The 21,532-nt window shown below is 53.3% G+C and overlaps 2 protein-coding genes and 1 long non-coding RNA gene across 16 annotated transcripts in view; 2 read left to right on the top strand and 1 right to left on the bottom strand.

Annotated features, from left to right (window-relative positions):
• Positions 1 to 4,659, top strand: part of INCA1 (inhibitor of CDK, cyclin A1 interacting protein 1) — a 6,414-nt gene extending 1,755 nt beyond the window's left edge. The window contains 6 exon segments of the mRNA XM_019664911.1: positions 382 to 469; positions 2,542 to 2,652; positions 2,891 to 2,930; positions 3,203 to 3,375; positions 3,837 to 4,002; positions 4,238 to 4,659. Coding sequence (XP_019520456.1) covers positions 387 to 469; positions 2,542 to 2,652; positions 2,891 to 2,930; positions 3,203 to 3,375; positions 3,837 to 4,002; positions 4,238 to 4,384 — 720 coding nt within the window. The 5' untranslated portion in view covers positions 382 to 386 and the 3' untranslated portion in view covers positions 4,385 to 4,659.
• On the bottom strand, positions 478 to 4,241 carry LOC109394653 (uncharacterized). Of its 2 annotated transcripts, none has more exons than XR_002126484.1 (3): positions 4,155 to 4,241; positions 2,526 to 2,635; positions 478 to 1,708 (listed from the first exon to the last, which is right to left on the bottom strand). It is a non-coding gene; the product is annotated as an uncharacterized LOC109394653 (long non-coding RNA). The 2 variants fall into 2 exon arrangements; XR_002126485.1 differs by having other exon boundaries at positions 2,537 to 2,635.
• Positions 4,660 to 4,857: 198 nt separating the features above from the next.
• CAMTA2 (calmodulin binding transcription activator 2) lies at positions 4,858 to 21,476 on the top strand. Of its 13 annotated transcripts, none has more exons than XM_019664899.1 (23): positions 4,860 to 5,136; positions 6,418 to 6,511; positions 6,689 to 6,792; positions 7,919 to 7,986; positions 8,069 to 8,204; positions 8,805 to 8,876; positions 9,123 to 9,276; positions 9,605 to 9,739; positions 10,319 to 11,265; positions 11,930 to 12,056; positions 13,389 to 13,523; positions 15,571 to 15,686; positions 16,324 to 16,508; positions 16,834 to 16,912; positions 17,106 to 17,328; positions 17,557 to 17,861; positions 18,923 to 19,119; positions 19,367 to 19,550; positions 19,763 to 19,834; positions 19,946 to 19,966; positions 20,137 to 20,306; positions 20,472 to 20,546; positions 20,634 to 21,476. In XM_019664899.1, exons 2-23 carry the CDS (start codon positions 6,481 to 6,483, stop codon positions 20,695 to 20,697), a joined length of 3,600 nt encoding a protein of 1,199 aa, XP_019520444.1. In that variant the 5' UTR covers positions 4,860 to 5,136; positions 6,418 to 6,480; the 3' UTR covers positions 20,698 to 21,476. The 13 variants fall into 13 exon arrangements, with proteins under 13 accessions (XP_019520452.1, XP_019520441.1, XP_019520445.1 ...); XM_019664897.1 differs by having other exon boundaries at positions 8,790 to 8,876; XM_019664896.1 differs by lacking the exon at positions 6,418 to 6,511 and having other exon boundaries at positions 4,859 to 5,136; positions 8,790 to 8,876.
• The last annotated feature ends 56 nt before the right edge of the window (positions 21,477 to 21,532 follow it).

The following is a 21,532-nucleotide window of genomic DNA, read 5'->3' as shown; positions in this document are numbered from 1 at the left end:
ATGTGGGATCCGAACCGGGGCCCTCTGGCGTCCCAAGCCAGCTCCTAACCATCATGCCACTCGGCCGGCCCTCCTTTTTAATTTCATCATCCCATGTTGCCAATTAAGTCACTTAACTGCCATCTGTAGATTTCACTTACTCTATACATTTGGCTTCAGAAGATTTATTTTCTCTTATTTTTTATCACATCCACATTTCCTGGGCTCTCCATCTTCAACCAATATATTCATCTAATAGAAATGTCCAGCACTAGATACCTTTTAAGCTCTCTTTCCTTTTTCAGGACCCATATATCCTCTTTCCAATCTCTAGTTCCGCTACTGGTCTCATCCCTACAGCCATTACATGAGTGAATGATTCATTTTCCATTATCCTCTCAGCACCGATGAGAAGACTTAGTCCAGTCACCCAGCCCAATCCTGTCATGCAGGTACAGGAAGATGGAGACAACCTCATCCCCTTTGCCAAGTGAGTCGTCCCCACCCAGTGGGAAGAGTGGGGACGGGATGGAGGGAAGATTACATGCCTGGGTTCTTTCCTAAGAAGAGTAGGAAATAAGGAAAAAGAAGCTCACTGCCTGGGTTCAGCAGATTGATGATTCATTAATTTATTCAACAAATAGTTTTTGAACACTGCATTGTTCTAGGCACTGTATTAGGCACCAGAGATTTAGTAATTAGAAAGATAGGGCCCCACTCATAGAGCTTACATTCCAGAGGGGGGGAGGCAGAATGTGCAAACAAATAAATACAATTTCAACTAGTAATAAGTACCACAAAAAAAATAAAACAGGTGTATAATGGAAAAATAGGATGTCTGGGATACACAAGTTTAGATAGGGTGATTATGGAAGACTATTCTGGGGAGGTGAATTTGAATTGAGATCTGAAAGATGAGGAGGGGCCAGTCTGATAAGAACCACTGGTAAGAAGAAGGAATAGTAGGTTTTTAAAAGGTCCCAAAAAAAAAACAGGCTTGGTATCTTCTAGGACCAGGAAGCAGGCCACTGTAACTGATATTTAGGGATCAAGGGAAATGTGGAGTGTGTACTCAAACAGACAGAGGACCTTATAGGCCATTGAAGAGTTTGGATTTTATTCTAAGGACAGTAGAAATCAGTGGAAGTTTTTACACAAGGGAATGACATGAGCAGACTTTTTTTTTTTCCTTCATCTTTTTTTATTATGGAAAATTTCAAACAAATACAGAAGTAGAGATAATGAACCTGGTATACCCTTTTCAGTCAGCTTCCATAATTATCATTATATGGATAATCTTTTCATCTGTACACCAATCCAGCCTCCTACTAACTCAGATTATTTTGAAGTAAATTTCAAACTGCGTATCATTTCATATAATCATTTCAAAAGGATTACTCACACTGCTCTGTGCAGAATAGTTTTTAGGGGATTAGAATGGAAGCAGGAAGAGGAGGAGGAGGAGGCCATTGCAATGGTCCAGGCAGGGGAAGATGAGCTGCAATATGGTGATGGGAATGAAATGGTGAGGAGTGGTGAAATTTGGGTATATTTTAGATGCAGAGCTGACACAACTTGCTGATAGATTACACAGAGGAGGTGAGGAAAAATGAGGCATACCAGGTTTTTGGCTCTAACAACTGGGCCTTTCAGCGAGATGGGAAAGGCTAGGGAGATGTTGAGTGGGCAGCTGAACCTGTGAGTCTGGAGTCCAGGGGAAGAGCCAGGCCTGGGAACATAGATTTGGGAGTGATTAGCACATTGGTGGTATTTAAAGTCATGAACCTGAGTGATATCAGCTAAGGAAAGATGGAGATGGAGAAGATTAAGGGCCCAGGTCTAAGTCCTAGGACTCTCTCCTTCTAGAGATCAGGAAAGCAGTCATCCTTTAGTCCAGCAGTTCTCAACCTGTGGGTCCCGACCCCTTTGGGGGGGTCAAACGACCCTTTCACAGGGGTCACCTAAGACCATCGGAAAACAAAAAGATATTTACATTACGATTCATAACAGTAGCAAAATTACAGTTATAGAGTAGCAACGAAAATAATTTTATGGTTGGGGGTCACCACAACATGAGGAACTGTATTAAGGGGTCGCGGCATTAGGAAGGTTGAGAACCGCTGCTTTAGTCTGAGGCCTTTGGAAGTGATGAGCACTGTTCTCAAACAGCTCTGCACATCCCTTAGGATATTAGTCTTTCTGAGATAGGGGAGACAGAATCCTTGCATTGACCAAAAGGAACCTGTCTGTCACATCGCCTGAGTAGCTGGGGCTTTCCTCTCTAACAGCCCTGCATGCTAAATACATGTTCTCTGGTTGTGGATTGTAGAAGCTTGAGATTCAGTGAGATCTGAGGCTCAAACAATTGCCAATCTCCACCTCATCCCAGCTCCAATCTCCTTTCAAATCAGGGGCCTCACCACCTTCCTCAGCTAAAATGGATCAGGGAGGACATGGCCTGAGGGAGCCTGGGAAGCTGTATGGTCCCATGGAAAGGGCCTCTGAATCCCTTTTTGCTGCAAGGGAAAAGCCAAACCCAAGCCTACCTTGCCCTCACCTCAGGTGTTCCAGGGTGGTCAGGCGATCTCCAACCTCCAGCTTGCCTTCCCAGAGCCTCAGACTGACGCCCCAGCATTATGGAGACATCTGGGAGAACCTTAATCAAAGGCCCAGGTGGGTAGAAAGGGAGAAAATGGGGACTAACTGGAGGTAGGAAACTGAGGCAGTACAATTTTAAACTACCATAAAGCCTTATAGCAATATGCCCTAGTCTGAGGATAACTGCCCCACTGGCAGATGGACGCTGTAGCTCCTGATTCCAGATAGACAGATGGTGGGGAGAGATCCTTAGGGAAACAGTAATGGATGGGGGTGTCCTCTCTGCACTTAGTCCCCTTTTTGTGCTTCACAGCCCCACCTGGATGGAGGAACAGTACATCCCACCCCTGCTGGTATAACTTTCTGCCCTTCAACACTTTTCAGTTAAAATTGCACCTACTGCCATCTTATCCCCAGCTCTCCTTATTACCCCTTCTGTCTAGTGTCCCCAGGCCCTCCTTTATATGAGTCAATTAGCATGTTTTCCAGATCACAGCTGTTTTCATGATCTGGGCTTACCAAGACCCCTGACTCCCTATTTCGGCCAAGCTCCCCAAGTGCCCAGTTCTGCCCTCTAGCTCCTTTTCCCCATTCTCTGGCACAAAGAGCTACTGGTTGTTCCCAGCCTGGCATGTACCCCCCTGAGGGGCTCCCACACCCTGAGATGCTTTGCAGAAGAAAGAGGAGGAGGCCACATTTGGCAGGAATGCAGCAGGGATCTGGGGGCATCCCAGCCCGAGTAAGGGCTGTCACTGACCACCTGGAGGATCTAAGGAGGTGACAGAGAATCATCAATGAGTAAGGAGACCCATCTGGGCTCTGGGAGCCAAGCAGGGTGTGGGGGTAGAATGGGTTGAACTAAAGAAGGGGTGGAGAGTTTTGAGAGAATTTGAGATTGTTTGGAAATGAATCATGGACTTAGTGGGATTGAAGCAGAATTTCCATAATGTGGAAAGGAGGGAACTGAGGGATGGAGGACGAGCCACATGAACTAAAAGGAGTAGAAACTGGATCACTGAAGATAGGAAAGCACTCCTTAGAACTAGAGGATAGTGGGGAGCTAGAGGTCACCTCTGAATCCTTAAACTGAAAATACTTTTAGTCTGAGGGGAGCAAAAAGTTGGGAGTGGAGAGTTGGAAGTCAAACGACAACACCTCTGGGTCTCAGCAGCAAGTATAGTAAAGCAGAAAGGTGACGAATGGGGAGACGGGAAGCCTGGCCTCCAGGTAACTCTTTCCTAAGCCTAAAGTCTCCACAGACTAAAGAAGGCCCGGTGGGGCAGCTCTGGGGCTGCATCTGAGCCCCTGGTGCCTGATGAAGCAGGCTGTGGATTACCCAGCATCACAGAATACCCTGAACTGGAAGAGGAGAGGGCACCTTATCCAAGGGAAGAGGACCACTTTCTCCCTCCTGGCAGGGCTCAGGTATGGCTGGAGAGGAACTTGGTGGGGTGATGGGAGGTGATGTGGATGCTTGGTCCTGCATGGAGAGGTGGCAGAAGCCAACAGCCAGGTTGGATAGCTGGATTTGAGGGGAACAAAAATAAAGTAGGCAGGAGCCAGAAACTTGGGGGTACCTGAGTTTGGGCACTAGGAAATCTGGAGAGAGGCATTCTTTTCCATCTTTTCATTCTTTTTTCAATTTCTCTCATCTTCACAGCTGCTTTGGTCTCCCTGGAGTCCCCTGGGCCTGGAAGGATCTTGTCTCTCCAGGCAGCAGAGTTCTCTGCCCCACTCCAGCACTGTCACAGCCAGTAGGAACCCCCTTTACAATCTGTGGGGGATGGAAATGCAGTCTGAGGAGTAAGGAGAAATCATCCATGCCCAACATGCCAATGCTGCCTCAGGGATCCAAGCCTCCTCCTCGTTGCTGGAATCGTCCCCATTTCTGGCATCGAGGCATTTCCCTTTCCTTAGCTTCCCCCCAGCTTCCTCTCCCCTACTCTGAACTCACAGCCCCCTTGGTCTCCCATCTCCATCCACACCTCTCCAGGAACTCCCCAAGGCCTGTTGCCACCTAGGCCCTGCTCCCGGGCACTGTGTTCTTTTCTCTGTTCTGTCATTAAAAAGCAAACAAGCTGAGCCCAGAGTTGTCTTTCTCTCCTGAAGCAGTCAAGGAAAGGCTCATAGGGAGGACCCAGCAACAATGAAGCCGGTTGGGTCCACAAAATTCAAGGAGTCACGCCCCAGGCGAGAAAAGTCCTGCCCCCCTAGAAGAGCGTTGCTCGCCCAGCACTGGACAGCCACCCGCGCCCGTCTCCCAACCCGGGGGTCACGCCAGTCGGCCGAGCTTCCGCCTCCGGAGCCGGGGAGCCTGCCCCTCCGCACTACTGCCCCCTCAGGGACTTCCTGGCAGTCGGTCGCCCAGGCCAGTGCCCCACCCGGAGCCCGACGTGTGCTGCCCCCCAGGTTCCCTTGCCGATCCCCTTCCCCTTAATTGGGAGGCCCCGCCCCGCCCCGTGCGCACTGACGTCGGACGCCGCTGTCAGCCGGCGCTGGGGGGGGGGTCGGTGTGGGGTAGAATGGCCGCTGCCGCCGTCACCCGCGGGACCCCAGGAGGTAAGAGCCAGGGCCTCTCGCCCGCCTCTCCGCCCCCGCGCCAGGGGGCGCAGCTCCACCCGCCCGGACGCGGCTCGCCGCGCCGGGGACCACCGCCCCTCCTCCGAGATTACCCCCACTGCCCGCTTCCGTCCTCCTCCCCCGCGCCAGGGGGCGCCGCTCTGGGTAGGGCCCCACGGCTGACCTGCCGCGCCGAGACTGCTTGGGGGACCCCCGCTGCCCCTCGCCCGCCGCGCGCCCGCGGACTCTGCTCCGCAGCTTCTCCAGAACATCCCTCCGTGTAGACGGGAGGCAGGACCCTCCCACCTCAGAGCTTCTCCCGGGACCACCGCCCCACCGTGGGGGGCCGTCTCCGGACCACCTCCGCACCCTGGCAGGCGGCCGAGCCCGGACTGCGCACCTGCGCCCAGGGGCGGAGTCCTTACCCCAACCCAGGCTCCAAAGCACGCAGCTGAGCTCCCACAGGCCTCCTCCTCCCCCTTGCCATCCCCGGACACCTGGCGGAGCCCGCACTGAGAGCCTCCTCCAGCTTCCATCTGTTCCCCCAGGAGGGTGGGGACTTAGGCTGGATCCAGAGTGGTAGTGCAGTGTAGGCCTGGAGGCCAGGGGAGGCAGAGGCGTTTGGGGAAGGTGGGGGAGAGGTGGGTAGGGGGTGGAAAGGGCTGTCAGCCACAGGGTGGAGGATGAGTTGTCCTGAGGGTGGGAAGCTGATTCCTGGGTGTCTAGCCCAGATAGTACTAGGCCTTGACCAACCTGGACCAGAGGGAGAGGCTAGGATCATTTATCAGATCTGCCCTTCCTCTTGGAAAAATCAAATAGAGAAGGAACTCAGGGTGTGTCTTCCAAGGCCTACCTCTACACTCTGACTTATATCTTCTGCCCAACCCCCAGCATCCAAGCTCTCATTTGCCACACCGTTCTCCAAGGATCCCATGCCCTGTGTCCCAGCGCCCAGTACCTGACCCCACTGAAGCCCCAGGCTTCGTCGCAAGAGCCCACTGTAGGGCACCAGCCCTGCCAGCCTTCTCCCCTCCCCCACCCACTCTTCCTGGTTGTTCTGTCGCGTCTCCCCACTCACGTTGGTTCCTGGCACCATGTCTGGTTTCTCCTCCTCTTCCATTACCTGGCTCTACTCTCAACATCAGAGCCTAGCCCCTTCCTCTTTCTTCCTCATCTTTCTCAGATGCCATGACCCAGTTCGGTACTCCCTCTCCCACCTCATCCTCCTCATCCTGGATAAGTGTCGGGGCTTCTGCCATGACCTGTTCTCTCCCTTCCCAGCACAGACTCCCCCTCCCCCCGGCCCCTCAGGCCGGGGGTGACCTTGCCCCTGGAGCCCTCACCATGAATACCAAGGACATCACTGAGGTTGCTGGTGAGTTGACAATCCAGGTTCCTAGTTTGAGCACAGCCTTTTTCTCTCTCCACACTGTGGTGACCCTGTAATCCTTGGACCCCTGCTCTCCTTGTCATCGGGTCAGTTTCCCCCCAATGCTCTGGATTCAGCGCCCCTTGGCTAGCACACTAAGACCTCCCTTCTAATTCCCTCTAGAGAACAGCCACCACCTGAAGATCTTTCTCCCCAAGAAGCTGCTGGAATGTCTTCCTCGCTGTCCGCTGCTGCCTCCAGAGCGGCTACGGTGGAATACAAATGAGGTTTTCTAGGGAGCCTGGAAGATTAGGGCCTAGCAAATCCTGGTGGGCTGGAGGAGGGTGAATGGGGGTCTTCCTGGGTCTGTCCACGCTCCCAAATGCAGACTACTGTTCTGGGCTCTTTGGGGATCATAGAAGAGGTCGAAAGACGAACATCTTGCAGGAGCTCACTTCTTGGCATATCCACCTGGGTAAAAATAATAGCTATCACCCATAAAGTATTTCTTACAAACTGGGCACTGTACTCAGCACTTGACCTGCATTATCTCATTCAGTCCTCTAATGACGCCATAAAGCAGGCACTGTTAGCCCTGTGGTCCAGATGAGGAAACCGACTTGCCTCATGCAGTTTATCTAACTCCAGACCCCCTGCTTTTAACCACCGCTGATGCTGGCTCCTGGAGGGCATGGCCCTAGGTTACACACCTTCTGTGCTCCCCACACACAGTGCTTTGTATGTACTTGGTGGTTAATCGTTATTGATTTGATTATTCGATTCGAAAAGAACTGTCAGTAAAAGGGTATGTGTGTGAGTGTTAATGTTGTAAATGCGGTAAGGGCTGGGGGGTGGGCGGGGGGGTTGAGCAGGGTTTCATGGATCTGGGAAGGAATTTGGTCTATAGGATGGCTAGGATTTCCAGACTCAGAGATGTGCACGTGGCACAGGCTTGTAGGGCACTATCCTTCAGGAGGTTACTGCTCAGGGCATGTTCAGGGAAGAATCAGTTTGGCAGGACTGGTAGGTGCAATATGAGTAAATAGTGGGAGCATGGGAACGATGGCTTGATGCCTGGTCAGGGAGAATCTTGGAGTCAGGCTGAGGAATCTGGAATTCCTGGCAGTGTCAAACCATTGAAGTTTTTGAGTCAGGAAGTGGCACAAAAATGGAATTTGGAGAGAGTAAAAAAGTATACAGTATGAAGAATGGTTGATGAAGAGCTTGGAGCTTCCCCTGAGAAAAGCCCGTTAGAAAGGAGGTTCTTGGGGCTGCGGGCCTTGCTGGATCCATATACCTGGCAGCATCCTCCACTGGCTGCCGGAACTCAGCAGAGAGTCAGACTGGGGGTGACGGAGAGACCAGGCTGAGACTACGAAGGGGACACCCACCTGAGACTGTCTTCTCCTACAGGAGATTGCATCCTACTTGATCACCTTTGAGAAGCATGATGAATGGCTATCCTGTGCCCCAAAGACAAGGTGAGAAAGTCGGTGAAGATGGGGAGTTGCAGGGGTTCTGGGTTCTGTTCACAGAACTCAAGCCGAACCCTTCCCTCCTCAGGCCTCAGAATGGCTCCATTATCCTCTACAACCGTAAGAAGGTGAAATACCGGAAGGATGGTTACCTCTGGAAGAAGCGGAAGGATGGGAAGACCACCCGAGAGGACCACATGAAGCTGAAGGTCCAGGGCATGGAGGTAAGCGAGGCATCCAGCTCAACTGCCCTGGCCCAGCCTTCTTCACCCTTAGCGGGGTTCCAGCCCTGCCAGGGCTTGGTGACATAGTCTGCCTCTCCACCCTCCCAGTCCCTCTCCCCTTCTCACTCGCTTTGCATCAGCTGGCTGATGGCTTAGCCCACTCTCTGCTTCCCATTTCCCTCAGTGACCCCACTCTCCAGGCCTTAGGCCATGCTTCCCCTGGAGGACACTGATGCCCAGTCCCCTCACCTGTTTTGTGTTTCCCTCAAAGATCTAAGTAGGGAACCTCTAAGCACAGGTTTCTCTTTCCCAAATCATTGTTTCTCATCTCAGATGTGTTCTTGCTCTGCCCTCCGATTTCTAGATAGTCCCGTGTCTCAAACGTGATCCTCATTGTAAGGCCCTGGTCCCACTGTTCCCTTCTCCTATCCCTCATCTCTGAATTGGGGTGCTGGGATTTTAGAGGTGTGAAATAGGTGGGGGTGGGTGAGGGTTGAAGAGGAACTGGTGGAAAGATTGGGATTCCTGCAAAGGGACTGAACAGAGGAAGAGTTGGGGAGCAGACTAGCCCTCCCCCCACCCCAGCCTGTCTCCTGGCAGTGTCTCTATGGCTGCTACGTTCACTCTTCCATCGTCCCCACATTCCATCGGCGCTGCTACTGGCTGCTCCAGGTAAGAACGGAAGAGTTCAGGAAGCCACACTCTTCCTGGCTCTTTGAGGGGAATGGGGTCTGAAAGGATGCAGTGGAAGGTTGACTAGGTTCTGAGTGGGAAAAGGAGCCTGGGAAGAGAGAGGGGCTTGGGGATAGAGAAAGCAAGAACTTGGGGGGTGCTTGGGAAGAAAGCGAAGACTAGGAGGCTGAGCCCCTGGACCTCTGGACCCCATGGTGCTCTGTGTATGTACCTTTGTGCCCTCAGAATCCTGACATCGTCCTTGTGCACTACCTGAACGTCCCAGCCCTGGAGGATTGTGGAAAGGGCTGCAGCCCCATCTTTTGTTCCATCAGCAGCGACCGTCGAGAGTGGCTGAAGTGGTCCCGGGAGGAGCTGTTGGGACAGCTGAAGCCCATGTGTAAGGCAGCAGGGCTAGGACAGTATTCCAAGGGGAGTGGAAACAGGGGTCTCCCAAAGGCACCAGGAGCCTATGGGGTGACTATTTCCCTCCAAGCCAGGAGGTTACTTTCCTGCGGGGGTTCTAGGCTTCCCGGTGAGTTCTGAGGTGTTGGAATATGGAGAAGGGACAGCTGTGAACTACAAATGTAAGCAGTCTTGAGGCTGCTGGCATCTGTTCACCTGGCCAGAAGTCTTGGAGCATCTCAAGTGCTTGGAGGAGCCATCAAGGTGCTCTGAGATTGTTTTGTGGTGGTCCCACAGCACTTCCCCCCCCAACTCTCTTCTAGTTCATGGCATCAAGTGGAGCTGTGGGAATGGGACAGAGGAATTCTCTGTAGAGCAGCTGGTGCAGCAGATCCTGGACACCCACCCCACCAAGCCTGCACCCCGAACCCATGCCTGTCTCTGCAGTGGGGGCCTTGGTTAGTGACCACCAACCTTTGTGCTCTCTTCCTGCGTAGTCACACTGCACTTACTCAAGCCAGGGGGATGGCTGTCTTGCTGGGATTTGCATGCTAATTTGCATATCGTTTGCATGTTCCAGAAAGATGGGCCAAATGAACAGAAGCCTTCCCATTTGGGTGCACACTGGCCCCAGCTCCTTTTACTTGAGTCCTAGAAGCCCCAGCTCTTTATCTGTCTTCTACCCTTAGCAACTATTTCCAACCCAGCATTACCACTTACACCCAGCCTTAGCTTTATTCCTGGTTGGTACCCCCTTGAGTCTGTTCTTTTGTCCTTTTTCTATACCTTTACCTGTTTCTCTCAGCTACCCTTTCAAGCCCTCAGTCCTCTTCTGCAATGCCTTTCCAGTCCTGTTTTATTTGGGAAGCAGAAAGTGGGGGAGGAGAATCATTTCGGCTGCCTCCCAGTGGCCACAATCAGTATTACAACTCTGGTATATAGCGAAGTCCCGGGAAATACATGAAGGCTTCCAGTAAGGGAAGGCTACAGAAAGATGTGTCATGTTCTTCTCTCCTCCCCACCTCTTTCCACTCCAGGTTCTGGGAGCCTTACCCACAAATGCAGCAGCACGAAACACCGCATCATCTCTCCCAAAGTGGAGCCCCGAGCTCTAACCCTGACCTCTATCCCCCATCCCCACCCCCCCGAGCCCCCTCCACTAATAGCCCCACTTCCCCCAGAGCTCCCCAAGGCACACACCTCCCCATCTTCTTCCTCCTCCTCCTCCTCCTCCTCTTCATCAGGCTTTGCAGAACCCCTAGAGATCAGACCTAGCCCTCCCACCTCTCGAGGGGGTTCGTCGAGAGGAGGCACCGCTATCCTCCTTCTGACAGGACTGGAGCAGCGTACTGGGGGCTTGACCCCCACCAGGCACTTGGCTCCTCAAGCTGATCCTCGGCCTTCCATGAGCTTGGCTGTGGTTGTAGGCTCTGAGCCTTCTGCCCCACCAGCTCCTCCCAGCCCTGCCTTTGATCCTGATCGTTTTCTCAACAGCCCCCAGAGGGGCCAGACATATGGAGGAGGGCAGGGGGTGAGCCCAGACTTCCCCGAGGCAGAGGCCGCCCATACCCTCTGTTCCGCCCTAGAGCCTGCCGCTGCCCTAGAGCCCCAGGCAGCTATTCGGGGTCCCCCTCCACAGTCCAGAACAGGTGGGAGAAGAGGAAACTGCTTCTTCATTCAAGATGATGACAGTGGGGAGGAGCTCAAGGCCCAGGGGCCTGCCCCACCTGTACCTTCACCCCCTCTTTCACCCTCACCCTCACCTGCCCCCTTGGAGCCACCGGCCAGGGTAGGAAGAGGGGAGGCCTTGTTTGGAGGAGCTGGCGGGGCCAGCGAACTGGAGCCCTTCGGTCTTTCGTCATTCCCAGACCTTATGGGAGAATTCATCAGTGATGAAGCTCCAAGCATCCCTGCCCCAACCCCCCAGCTCTCTCCTGCTCTTAGCACCATCACGGACTTCTCCCCAGAGTGGTCCTACCCAGAGGTGAGTCTCAGGCTACTCTCCTCCGTCCCTCTTACCCCATGGTCTGTGGCCTAGTTTCCACGGCTGCTTAGTTCTCCCCCTGACCTCTATTTTACCACAGAATGTAGCTTCTTTCCTGTTTCCACAGTTCCGACTCACCCTTTTCCCTTCCTCCCCCTTCTACGTGGTGGTGGTGGCTGTGTGAGTCCCCCAAGTGCCCAGGGAACTTCATTGCCTTGGTGACTGTTTCACAGGGAGGGAATTGGGGCGGCTCAGCATGGAGAAAACACAGCTGGGATGTGACTGCAGATTTTGGGAAATTAAAAGACTGTCTGCAGCAGTGGACCAGTTCTGCTTTATGCTGCCCCAGAGAGGGAAAGGAGAAACTACAGAGGGGGCCTAAGAGAAGGACTTCCTCCCAATGACAGCTATCTACAAATGAGTTGGTAGCCTTGGGGAGGCAGTGAGTTCCCGTTTCTGGCAGATTTAGGTGGTGGCCAGAGATGTTGGGGAGGAGGGACAGATGAGCTGACCTCACTCCACTGGGTCCTGTCCAATCCCTGTACCGCCGTCTCTATCTAGCACAGGGCCCGCCACATAGTACTCTCTCGGGGTCTGAATTAACAAATGAGTGAGTGAATGCCCAACAGGTGCAGCCACATACCTCTCTAACTTATGTCTGCAGGGTGGGGTCAAGGTGCTCATCACAGGTCCCTGGACAGAGGCCGCTGAGCATTATTCCTGTGTCTTCGATCACATCGCAGTGCCAGCCTCACTTGTCCAGCCTGGTGTCTTACGCTGCTACTGTCCCGGTATGGGGATTGGGAATCGTCGGGGAGGAACTAACATATGGGCAATTAGGACTTTCAGGAAGCACTGGGAACACATGTGTTGGGTTGCTCCTGAGAGCACAAGGACCTCATCTAGTCCTGAGGCTGAACCCCATGGTCCCCAGCAGGCAAATGAGTCTGAACTTAGGTGTCTAAAGGTCTAGGTTCTGGTCCAGGAAATCTTCTCCTTACCTGACTAGTGACCTTACATATACCTACTCCTTTCTTGGGTCCTTGGCCTCCCCTCAGGTAAGGTCAGTCATTTGACCCAAGGGGTCTCTAATGTCCATCCAGGTGTCTGGCTTAGTTAGAGTCCGAGTCTCTGGCTGTAATCCAGGGAGCTCTTGGGAGAATGAAAAGGGAGAGGTGTTAGTCTCTTCCAGCCAGTCTTGGGACTGCAGGACATTGGCTTCTAGACCTGCATTGTCCAATACAGTAGCCACTAGCCATGTGTGCCTATTGAAATTAATTAAAATTAAATAAAATTTAAAATTTAGTTCCTCAGTCACACTAATCACATTTTGAGTGCTCAATAGCCACATGTGGCTAGTGCTAGCCTATTAAACAGTGGAGATAAACATTTCCATCATTAAGGAAAGTTTGGTTGGACAGCACTGGTCTAGATGTCATTGCCAAGTCTCTGCCTTTTTTGCCACCAACTTTGCCCCTTACCCTGCACTGAACAGTCATCCTTACTGTGGGACCCCCAGGGATCACCAGAACGACAGGTTGACGGCTGTGTGGGCTGTGAGTGTGTTCTCCCCCAATCTCAAAAGCCCTGCTCAGCCCTGGTGCGTGGAAGGAAAGGGGAAGAGACTAGAGAAGCTGCGGCTTGGAAAGAGCAGTCTCAGCCCCCAGTCCTGGGACCAGGGCCAGGTTGCTTCATTTTCAAGACTCTAGATATTGAGACCCTGGGACATAACTGTCACTGGACACCATTGGTGAGCAGTTAGTGCTCCTTCCCCCAGGGTCATGACCTCCAGACTCTGACCTTGGGAGACCAAGGGGTTTGTCCACTATCAAATTGTGTGCAAGTATAGGTGTCTCTTGACCCTCAGCTTCCAGGCCTTTGGGCTGAGGAACATCCTTAACTACAGGGTTTAGAGTCCCAGGGGTCTCTGGCCCATAGCACGCATTAGGTTCTTGAATGAATGGAATACCTTCTCAGTGTCAAGGCCACCAAAGCCAGGGGCCTCTTGGCCCACAGCAGGGGAGTTGGAGAGCTTGACACGAATGTTCATCTGTGGCTCTGACACAGGGTGCCAGAGAAGGAGCTGGGGAAAGAGCCCTTCTCACTGATCCTGCCCTCCCCAGCCCATGAGGTAGGGCTGGTGTCTTTGCAGGTGGCCGGGCGGGAGGGGCCCCTTTCTGCTTCTGTGCTCTTTGAGTATCGAGCCCGCCGGTTCCTGTCACTGCCTAGTACTCAGCTTGACTGGTTGTCGCTAGACGGTAAGTACCCAGCCCTCGGACCCCAGGTGTCAGCCTTCACAACCTCTGAGCATGACATGCTCCTAGACCACTCACTCAGCCAGCCCCCACCTAGCCCCCACTTGACCAATCTTTTCTCATGTCCTGCTTTGTTTGTCATTTCTAAATGCAGCAGCGAACTTCCTTCACTCCTCTTGCCCATTAATCTTGAAGCCATCTTTATATATGGGATGTGCATGAGTTTGTGTGTGTGTGTATATAGAAGGTGCCAAAAAATGTATACACATTTTAAGAAAGGAAAAAATCATTCATATATACCGATAACGAAAGATGAATACAAGTCACATTTGACTTCTGCATTACAAGAGGTGCTCAAAGTGGTTACCATCAGCATCCAGACACTTCTGATTACGACAAACTACTGCTTGAGCAACGCTGACCAAAGTGTCCACTAGCATACATTTTTTGGCACCCCTGGTGTGTGTGTGTGTGTGTGTGTGTATACCTATATATTTACATGTATATATGTATGTATGTATATATTTTAATTTTCTTCTTTTCCCCTCTAATGATAAAGATGTGTTTATTATGGGAAATTTGGAAATTACAGAAAAGCCCAAGATATTGTAGAAAATGAAAATTGCCTGTATTACTAATCAGTATTATCCACTACTTTAATATCATGGTATACTTTCGCATACAAACACACTTTCATATACAAGCACAGAGACATACATACATGTATGTGTGTGTGCATTTATATTTACATCTAGAACTGTGTTTGTTTCTTTTACTGGTTATCCCTCCTGTGGCTTTGAGAATTATTTTTCGCTGCTCCTGCTTCTTAAGGTTTACTCTTCTCCGACTCCTCCTCTGAGTGTCTCTGTTGTGGCCTCTTTATTTCTCAGTTCTGCTGTCATCCTGTTGCGTCTCCCTCCTTCCCTACTTGTTTCCCTCATCGCTGGCTCCTGGCTTGCCTCACTGTCACAGCTGCCCCCTCACAAAGCCCAAGTGTGTGTGGGTTGCCAGCAAGCCTACCTTGGGATCTTGCCAGGTCTCCCAGTCCTGTTCTGTCCTGCTGTGACTGCTCCTCACCTTAGTTTCCTGTCCCTGTCTAATCTGTGTGGTACCATCTCTCCTGTGGGTCACCCCACTCCCTCTTCTATTTCCAGTTCTCCTTGGACCAGGATCTTAACTTGTCCCTCGTCTTCTCTTCCTTGTTGCTTGTTTGGTACAGTCCCCAACTCTTCTTTGTCCTTTCTCTCTCCTCACTTTATCCTTTCTGCTCATCATTTTCCACTCTCCTTCCCACCATCACCTCTGTACCTTCATGCTATTCTGTCTGGCATCTCAGAACATCCCCGGTCTCCACCCTGTTTCTCTGGGCCTGTTTTCCCATGGCTCTGATCCCCTCCCGCCTCCCCTCCTTGTCCTTGTATGATCTCAAGAGGGGACAGATATAGCTTGGGATGTGTGTGTGTGCGTGTGTGTATTCGTGCATGGGCTTGGGGGGAGGAGGAGGAATGGACATGGCTATCCATCTCTGTCACCTTCCCTCCCTGCCATCCTCTTTGTGGACAGCTGCGGGGGGCTGGGAGGAGGGGGTGGTGCTTTTCAAATCATAGTCCCTGAGCTTTTTTTGGGCAGTAGGTAACAGAACAGGGACCCTGGAGTCCTTCAGCCCCAGCATGGGGGACAAAGGTAGTGTCTGGGGCAAGGAGAAAAGACAGAACAGTTAGGAAAAGCCTCGGGGAGTATGTGTATGTGTGATCTGGGGCAGCTCTGGGCTGGATGCCATGTGGGAATTCCTACTGTCTCTGTGTCTTAAAGGACACAATTGTGGTTCTGGATTCTAGTCCTAGGTTGATTAGTAGTATTAAGAGCCCGAATTTAAGGGCCGAATCCCGATGGGCTGTTTTTCAAAGGTGGGTGGGTAAAGGGGCTGTTGTTTTGGAGGGGAAATATGGTTCTGTCTTCACCTCCCAGATCCTAGGATAGGTCCAGTTCTGGTGTTTAGGCCATCATCTAGACCCTGCCCACTCAGCCTCCCCTACCCATTCCCCCTCAGACAATCAGTTCCGGATGTCCATACTGGAGCGACTGGAGCAGATGGAGAAGAGGATGGCAGAGATTGCAGCAACTGGGCAGGCACCCTGCCAGGGTCCTGATGTGCCTCCAATCCAGGTACTTCCATGAGGGAGGTCTATAGTGGAGGACAGGGCGGGGGTCTTCCTTAAAAAAAAAATGGCTCTATCGTATGACTCCTCACTCCCATCCCCAACCTCCTCAACCACCCCTTCTCCCTAATCCCTGACGTCACCCTGCTCCTCCTCCCTATGGCAAAAGTGGCTATTCTGGGCACCCTCTTGGCATGACAGGCTTCAGACTATTTCTGGTCTGAAGAAGGGTGGAGGTAAAGGAGTGGTTGGGGGAGGGGATCAGGAGGGTTGGGGCTCAGCGCCCTGTGGGTCCTGAATCCCTAAAGGAAGAAGATTGGGAGAGCACTCTGGGTTCAGAGGGGGAGAAGCCATCTATGGCTATGGCACTGATCTGAGCTGATGTGAAGGCACAACATGGGCAAGGGTGTGTGCAGTCTGGCTGCCAGAGGCACTGGAGGAAGTTGGCGATGGGAGTGGGGGACACCCAGGAACTCAAACTGGGAGAACTGACGGGCCATCAGAGGTCTGGGCGGTGGGAACCTGGAGTGGGAAATGTGGGGAGGGGCAGAATTAGAAGCCAAGACAGGTGTGGGTTGGCCAAGGCCATCCCAAGCCAAGGGACCAGATGCTCAGGTCTCTGCATAAGGGTGTGTGTACTGCAGGATGAAGGCCAGGGACCCGGGTTCGAGGCACGGGTGGTGGTCTTGGTAGAAAGCATGATCCCACGCTCCACCTGGAGGGGTCCTGAACGTCTGGCCCACGGAAGCCCCTTCCGGGGCATGAGCCTTCTGCACCTGGCTGCTGCCCAGGGCTACGCCCGCCTCATCGAGACCCTGAGCCAGTGGCGGTGAGCAGGGGCAGCAGGGAGGGGACTGGGCAACCACTGGGACAGAAGTGCCAGGGGACTGAGGAGGAACTGGAGGACTGGAGCCCCACCAAGAGGGAGCTGCTGGGGTCACTGTAGTAGAAAGGAAGAGGGGCTGGAAGCGCATTTGTAGCGGGGGGAATTTTAATATCCCAAGTTATGACAATGACTTTTTGCCCTCTCTACATTTATTAATCTTCCCACTGACCATAGTGCTTCTAGACAGCTTGCTTCCCTGTCCCTTCAGTTCTGATGTTCCCACTTTTTCCCTGACTGGGCTCTGTTGTCCCTTTCCCAAACCCTCCAGGAGTGTGGAGACTGGAAGTTTGGACTTAGAGCAAGAGGTTGACCCGCTCAACGTGGATCATTTCTCTTGCACCCCTCTGGTGAGGATGCTGGATTCCTGAGTGCGTGTGGGGCAGAGAAACGGAAAGGGTGCTTTAAAGGGAAGACCTCCTGCAGAGAAGGAGTGGGGAGAGCAAGAGTTTGAAGACCTGTCCACCAGGAGGAAGGCCCCAGGCCTCACCTCCACCTCTGCCCCCGTACTCCCTCTATCCTTCTCTCCCTGCTCCTCCTCAGATGTGGGCTTGTGCCCTGGGACACCTGGAAGCTGCTGTGCTCCTTTTCCGTTGGAACCGACAGGCTCTGAGCATTCCGGACTCTCTGGGCCGTCTCCCCCTGTCTGTGGCTCATTCCCGGGGTCATGTGCGCCTTGCCCGCTGCCTTGAGGAACTGCAGAGACAGGAAGCTTCAGCTGAGCCCCCACCTGCCCTGTCACCACCCTCCTCCAGCCCAGACACTGGTGAGGATTGCCCCTCATCATTTTAGGAGGGGGATGTGGGTGGGAGGATAGGCCAGGGGAAAGCTGAAGAGTGGGAAACAAAAAGTGTGAGAGGAGGGAAACTGAGGCAGGGATGGGGAGATAATACGACCAAGAGCATGGAGGTCAAGTGTAAGGAGGGGGCAGGTAGGTGACTCAAGGGATGGGAGATGGCTCCTGCTGCCCTCACCTTCTTCCCTCGCCTCACAGGTCTGAGCGGTGTCTCCTCACCCTCAGAGTTGTCGGATGGCACTTTCTCGGTCACATCAGCCTATTCTAGTGCCCCAGATGGGAGTCCTCCCCCTGCTCCTCTGCCAGCTGCTGAGATTACTATGGAGGAGGTGGTCCCAAGCCGGCTCTCCTCTGGTGCCCCGGAAACCCCCCTACTCCTCATGGACTATGAAGCCACCAACCACAAAGGGCCCCCACCCCAACCTCCTCCTCTCCCACCAGCCCAGGACGCTGGGGCTGCTCCAGAGGAAGCGGACAGCCCACCAGCTGTGGACGTGATCCCGGTACTGCTTTTGTTAATGGAATTGTGAGAGCGACAGAGTGGGGTGCAAGGGTGAGGTGAGGCCGACTAGTCCATGAAACAGACTATGAGTCTGGCTTCAGTCTGGAAAGAAGGGGCCATTTACCCTCATTTTGGGACAGGCAGGGTAACCCTTTGCACCCTTTGCTTAGTTCCTATCAGAATTTGACTCAGAAGTCACGAGGCATCAGAGGTTAAAAATTCTGGGGAGTATTTTCAGTTAGAGCTGGGTTGTAGGGGTTACCTGTTAATCCATGAAGAGACAAGCTTCTTGGGGAACCAGGGTGATGAAGGGAAGCTGGGGGAGAGGTTGGCAACATGGAGGTATTTGGCAACGAATGACCTTTGGTGAGGAGGAGGCTTGCACATGATAAAAGCTAAGAAAGTCTTGTGGAATGAATGAGAGTGAATCTTCAAGTGTAGCAGCATACTTCTCTGCTAAAACCTAGGGGCATAGCTGCTTTGAGAGACTAATAGATTAATTGGGTAGCACTCTTAAGTACAAAAACTTAGAGACCTCCATAAGGTAGGCTGTTACATGTCCTGTTACATGGACAGCAGGAAGTGCTGCAGGCTTCAGGGCTGGAGTAAAGGCAAGGCTGGAGCCATTCAATAGGTTGTCCTGTGATCAGTAAGCATTGAGTTGGTTCTTGGAGAGCTGAAGCGGGTTGGGGTGGCAGCCATGGCCAAGCCTGTGGGTAGTTTGTCCTGGTCCACTGGCATGGGGCAGGGACAGTGGGAAAGTGGGCATTGGCCTGGAAGGCTAAATCCTTCTTTGCTCAGCTTCTGAATCTCCATTTAGAATATGTCCTTCCTCGCCTGTGTTGTCCACAACATTTCAACACAAGTGGTAGCCCAATTAATATAAATGAATCTGGAAAAGTGGCCGAGGAAGACAGGGTTAGAAAGGACAGCAATCCGAGACCTGTCTGGTGGTGAGAGGAGGAACAAGATAGGAAGTGGCCTGAGGCTACAGCTGTGGCAGAGCAGGAACATCTGGCAGTTGGGGCCCCTCAAGGCTCACCCAGCTTCTCCTTCATCCAGGTGGACATGATCTCACTGGCCAAGCAGATCATTGAAGCCACACCAGAGCGGATTAAGCGAGAGGACTTCGTGGGGCTGCCTGAGGCTGGAGCCCCAATGCGGGAGCGGACAGGGGCCCTGGGGCTCAGCGAGACCATGTCCTGGCTGGCCAGCTATCTGGAGAATGTGGACCATTTCCCCAGCTCAGCCCCTCCCAGGTGGCCAGCTCAGGACAACGCTTCCAGATTCTTCTTCAGGGGAAGAAGGGAGGGAGGAAGGCAACTTCCCCATAGCCATTCTGGCAGAGTCCCCAGGGCCTTTGAGGAGGGGATTGGAACTGGCTAATGAGCTCTGAAGTCACTCTCTCCAGGCTCCATTGCTGGGGGTCTCCCTTCACAGCAACCCCTAGCCAGAAAAAGAGGGACTTTGGATGCCCCTTGACTTGCTTTCTCTCTGTCCCTACAGTGAACTGCCTTTTGAGCGGGGTCGCCTGGCTCTCCCTCCAGCGCCTTCCTGGGCAGAGTTTCTCTCTGCATCTGCCAGTGGCAAAATGGAGAGTGATTTTGCCCTGCTGACATTATCGGATCATGAGCAACGGGAACTGTATGAGGCAGCCCGAGTCATCCAGATGGCCTTCCGAAAGTACAAGGTCAGAGGGCTGGAGTGTCGCGGGATGAATTACACAATCTTGAGTCAGGGGAGACTGTGGGCTCCCAGGACTTTGGGAGGGAGAGCAGTCATCCAGTCAGACAGGCCTTAGATGGGGTGAAGGGTCAGGGGACCCCAGGCAAGAATGGAAGGACAGGTCACATGTCTATTAGATGGGCCTTTAGGTGCTAAGAATTCCTTTTCACCCCTTAGGGCCGGAGGCTGAAGGAGCAGCAGGAGGTAGCAGCAGCTGTGATCCAGCGCTGTTACCGGAAGTACAAGCAGGTGAGACTCCTCTCTAAAGCACACCCACCAACCCACACTCACACACATGCATTCCAGCCCAGAGCATCCAGAATGATGCTGGAGCCCTAACTCCCCTTCTCTCTCCACAAGCTGACCTGGATTGCACTTAAGGTATTAGGCATGAGATCTGGTGTGAGGTTGTCTGTGATGATTCAGCCTTTCCATGAGCGTGTGGATTAGAGAAAGAAACCTGCATCAACTGAACTTGGGGGGATGACCCTGAGGGGTTTGGGTCTCTGGCCCTCCATTTCAGCTCCTGTTCCTCCTCCCCATCCCTGCAGTTTGCACTCTATAAGAAGATGACCCAGGCGGCCATCCTGATCCAGAGCAAGTTCCGAAGCTACTATGAACAGAAGCGATTTCAGCAGAGCCGTCGAGCAGCTGTGCTCATCCAGCAGCACTATCGCTCCTACCGCCGCAGGCCCACAGGCAGCCTACCTGCCCGCAACAAGTACGGCCCCCACCCTTAAGCCCTGTGCCTGCCCACTGCCCATGGACCCAACTGCCAGGTCACTGTCCTGCCCCTCTGCCCTTCCCTGCTGGAGTTCCTAAGGGGCTGAAGGCGGGGTATGCCTGAGTGTCGTGTGAGGTCTCCATCTTTTCTTTCTTCCACCAGAGGCTCCTTTCTCACCAAGAAGCAGGACCAGGCAGCCAGGAAGATCATGAGATTCCTGCGGCGCTGCCGACACAGGTACTCATCCTTTCTCCTGTTGGATTTTTCCCTGCCACCTCACCAGATCTGCTGGTCTCTTCTGACTCTCTCTTTGTCTCTCTGCAGGATGAGGGAACTGAAGCAGAACCAGGAGCTGGAAGGGCTTCCCCAGCCAGGACTGGCCACCTGACCGCCTTTCTCACCACCTTGGGGGCCGCTGCTTGCAGTCTTAAGGGAGAGGACTGTCTAGGGGAGGGGGAGCTCCCTGTCGGCAGCTTTCCCTGTCACTTTAGTTGGAGCCCTTCCTAGGTCTCCAGCCTCCACCCCTCCGAAGTGCTGAACTCCCTTTCCCACCGCCACCCCCAGTTCCTTCACCTCTCTCTTCCCTGAGTCTTGCCCCCTCTTTTGGTCCCCGGTTCCAGAAGACCCACGCCCTACATACCTGCATCTTCAGCTGTGACCTTCGGAGCCCTGCCTGCCCCTTCTCCACATCTCCTTCCCTGCCTGCACCCGCCTCGACCCCTTCCTGACTTGCCTTATTTATTTGTTCAATGCGTCTCTTGAATGTATCCGCCTGGCCCCACCCTCTGCCTTCGCTGCGCGCGCGCCCCTTGTGTTTCAGGGCTGACCATGCCCCCACCCGACTCCGCATGTTTGCGTCTGTTTCCTCCTTTTCTGGCCCTGTCTTCCCCCCTCACTCCCGACTCTGGTCACCAACCTAGGGGCCAAAGGGGGGCTGTACATAGGAACGCGTTGCGGAGTCCCGCCCCATCCCCCAAGGGGAGGGGGCTTGTACATATGTAACATACAGAGTATAGTGAAGAATCTATTTAAGGCGCCGCGGGGAAGGCTGCACGGCCGGGCTTGTGGTTCCCGAGCGCGGCGGGGGCCTCCTGCCGGTCCCATGAACACTTTCTACTTGTGCATGGGCTTGATTTCTACAAATTGCCATTAAACATCGCTGCACCAGCCAGCCTCCAGCTTCTGTCTAAGGGGGGGCGGGGCCTCAGCCGGCGGGAGGCTGC

Source organism: Hipposideros armiger, unplaced genomic scaffold (genome assembly GCF_001890085.2).
Source record: "Hipposideros armiger isolate ML-2016 unplaced genomic scaffold, ASM189008v1 scaffold_431, whole genome shotgun sequence".
Lineage (NCBI taxonomy): Eukaryota > Metazoa > Chordata > Mammalia > Chiroptera > Hipposideridae > Hipposideros > Hipposideros armiger.
This window is presented reverse-complemented; position numbering and strand designations above follow the sequence as displayed.

Excerpts from the sequence above, each read along its gene's own strand:
- CAMTA2 (XM_019664896.1), top strand. The coding sequence starts at position 5,100 with ATGGCCGCTGCCGCCGTCACCCGCGGGACCCCAGGAG. Across the intron at positions 8,877-9,122 it reads GCTGCTACTGGCTGCTCCAG|AATCCTGACATCGTCCTTGT; the intron begins GTAAGAACGGAA and ends TTGTGCCCTCAG. Across the intron at positions 19,967-20,136 it reads TGACCTGGATTGCACTTAAG|TTTGCACTCTATAAGAAGAT; the intron begins GTATTAGGCATG and ends CCATCCCTGCAG.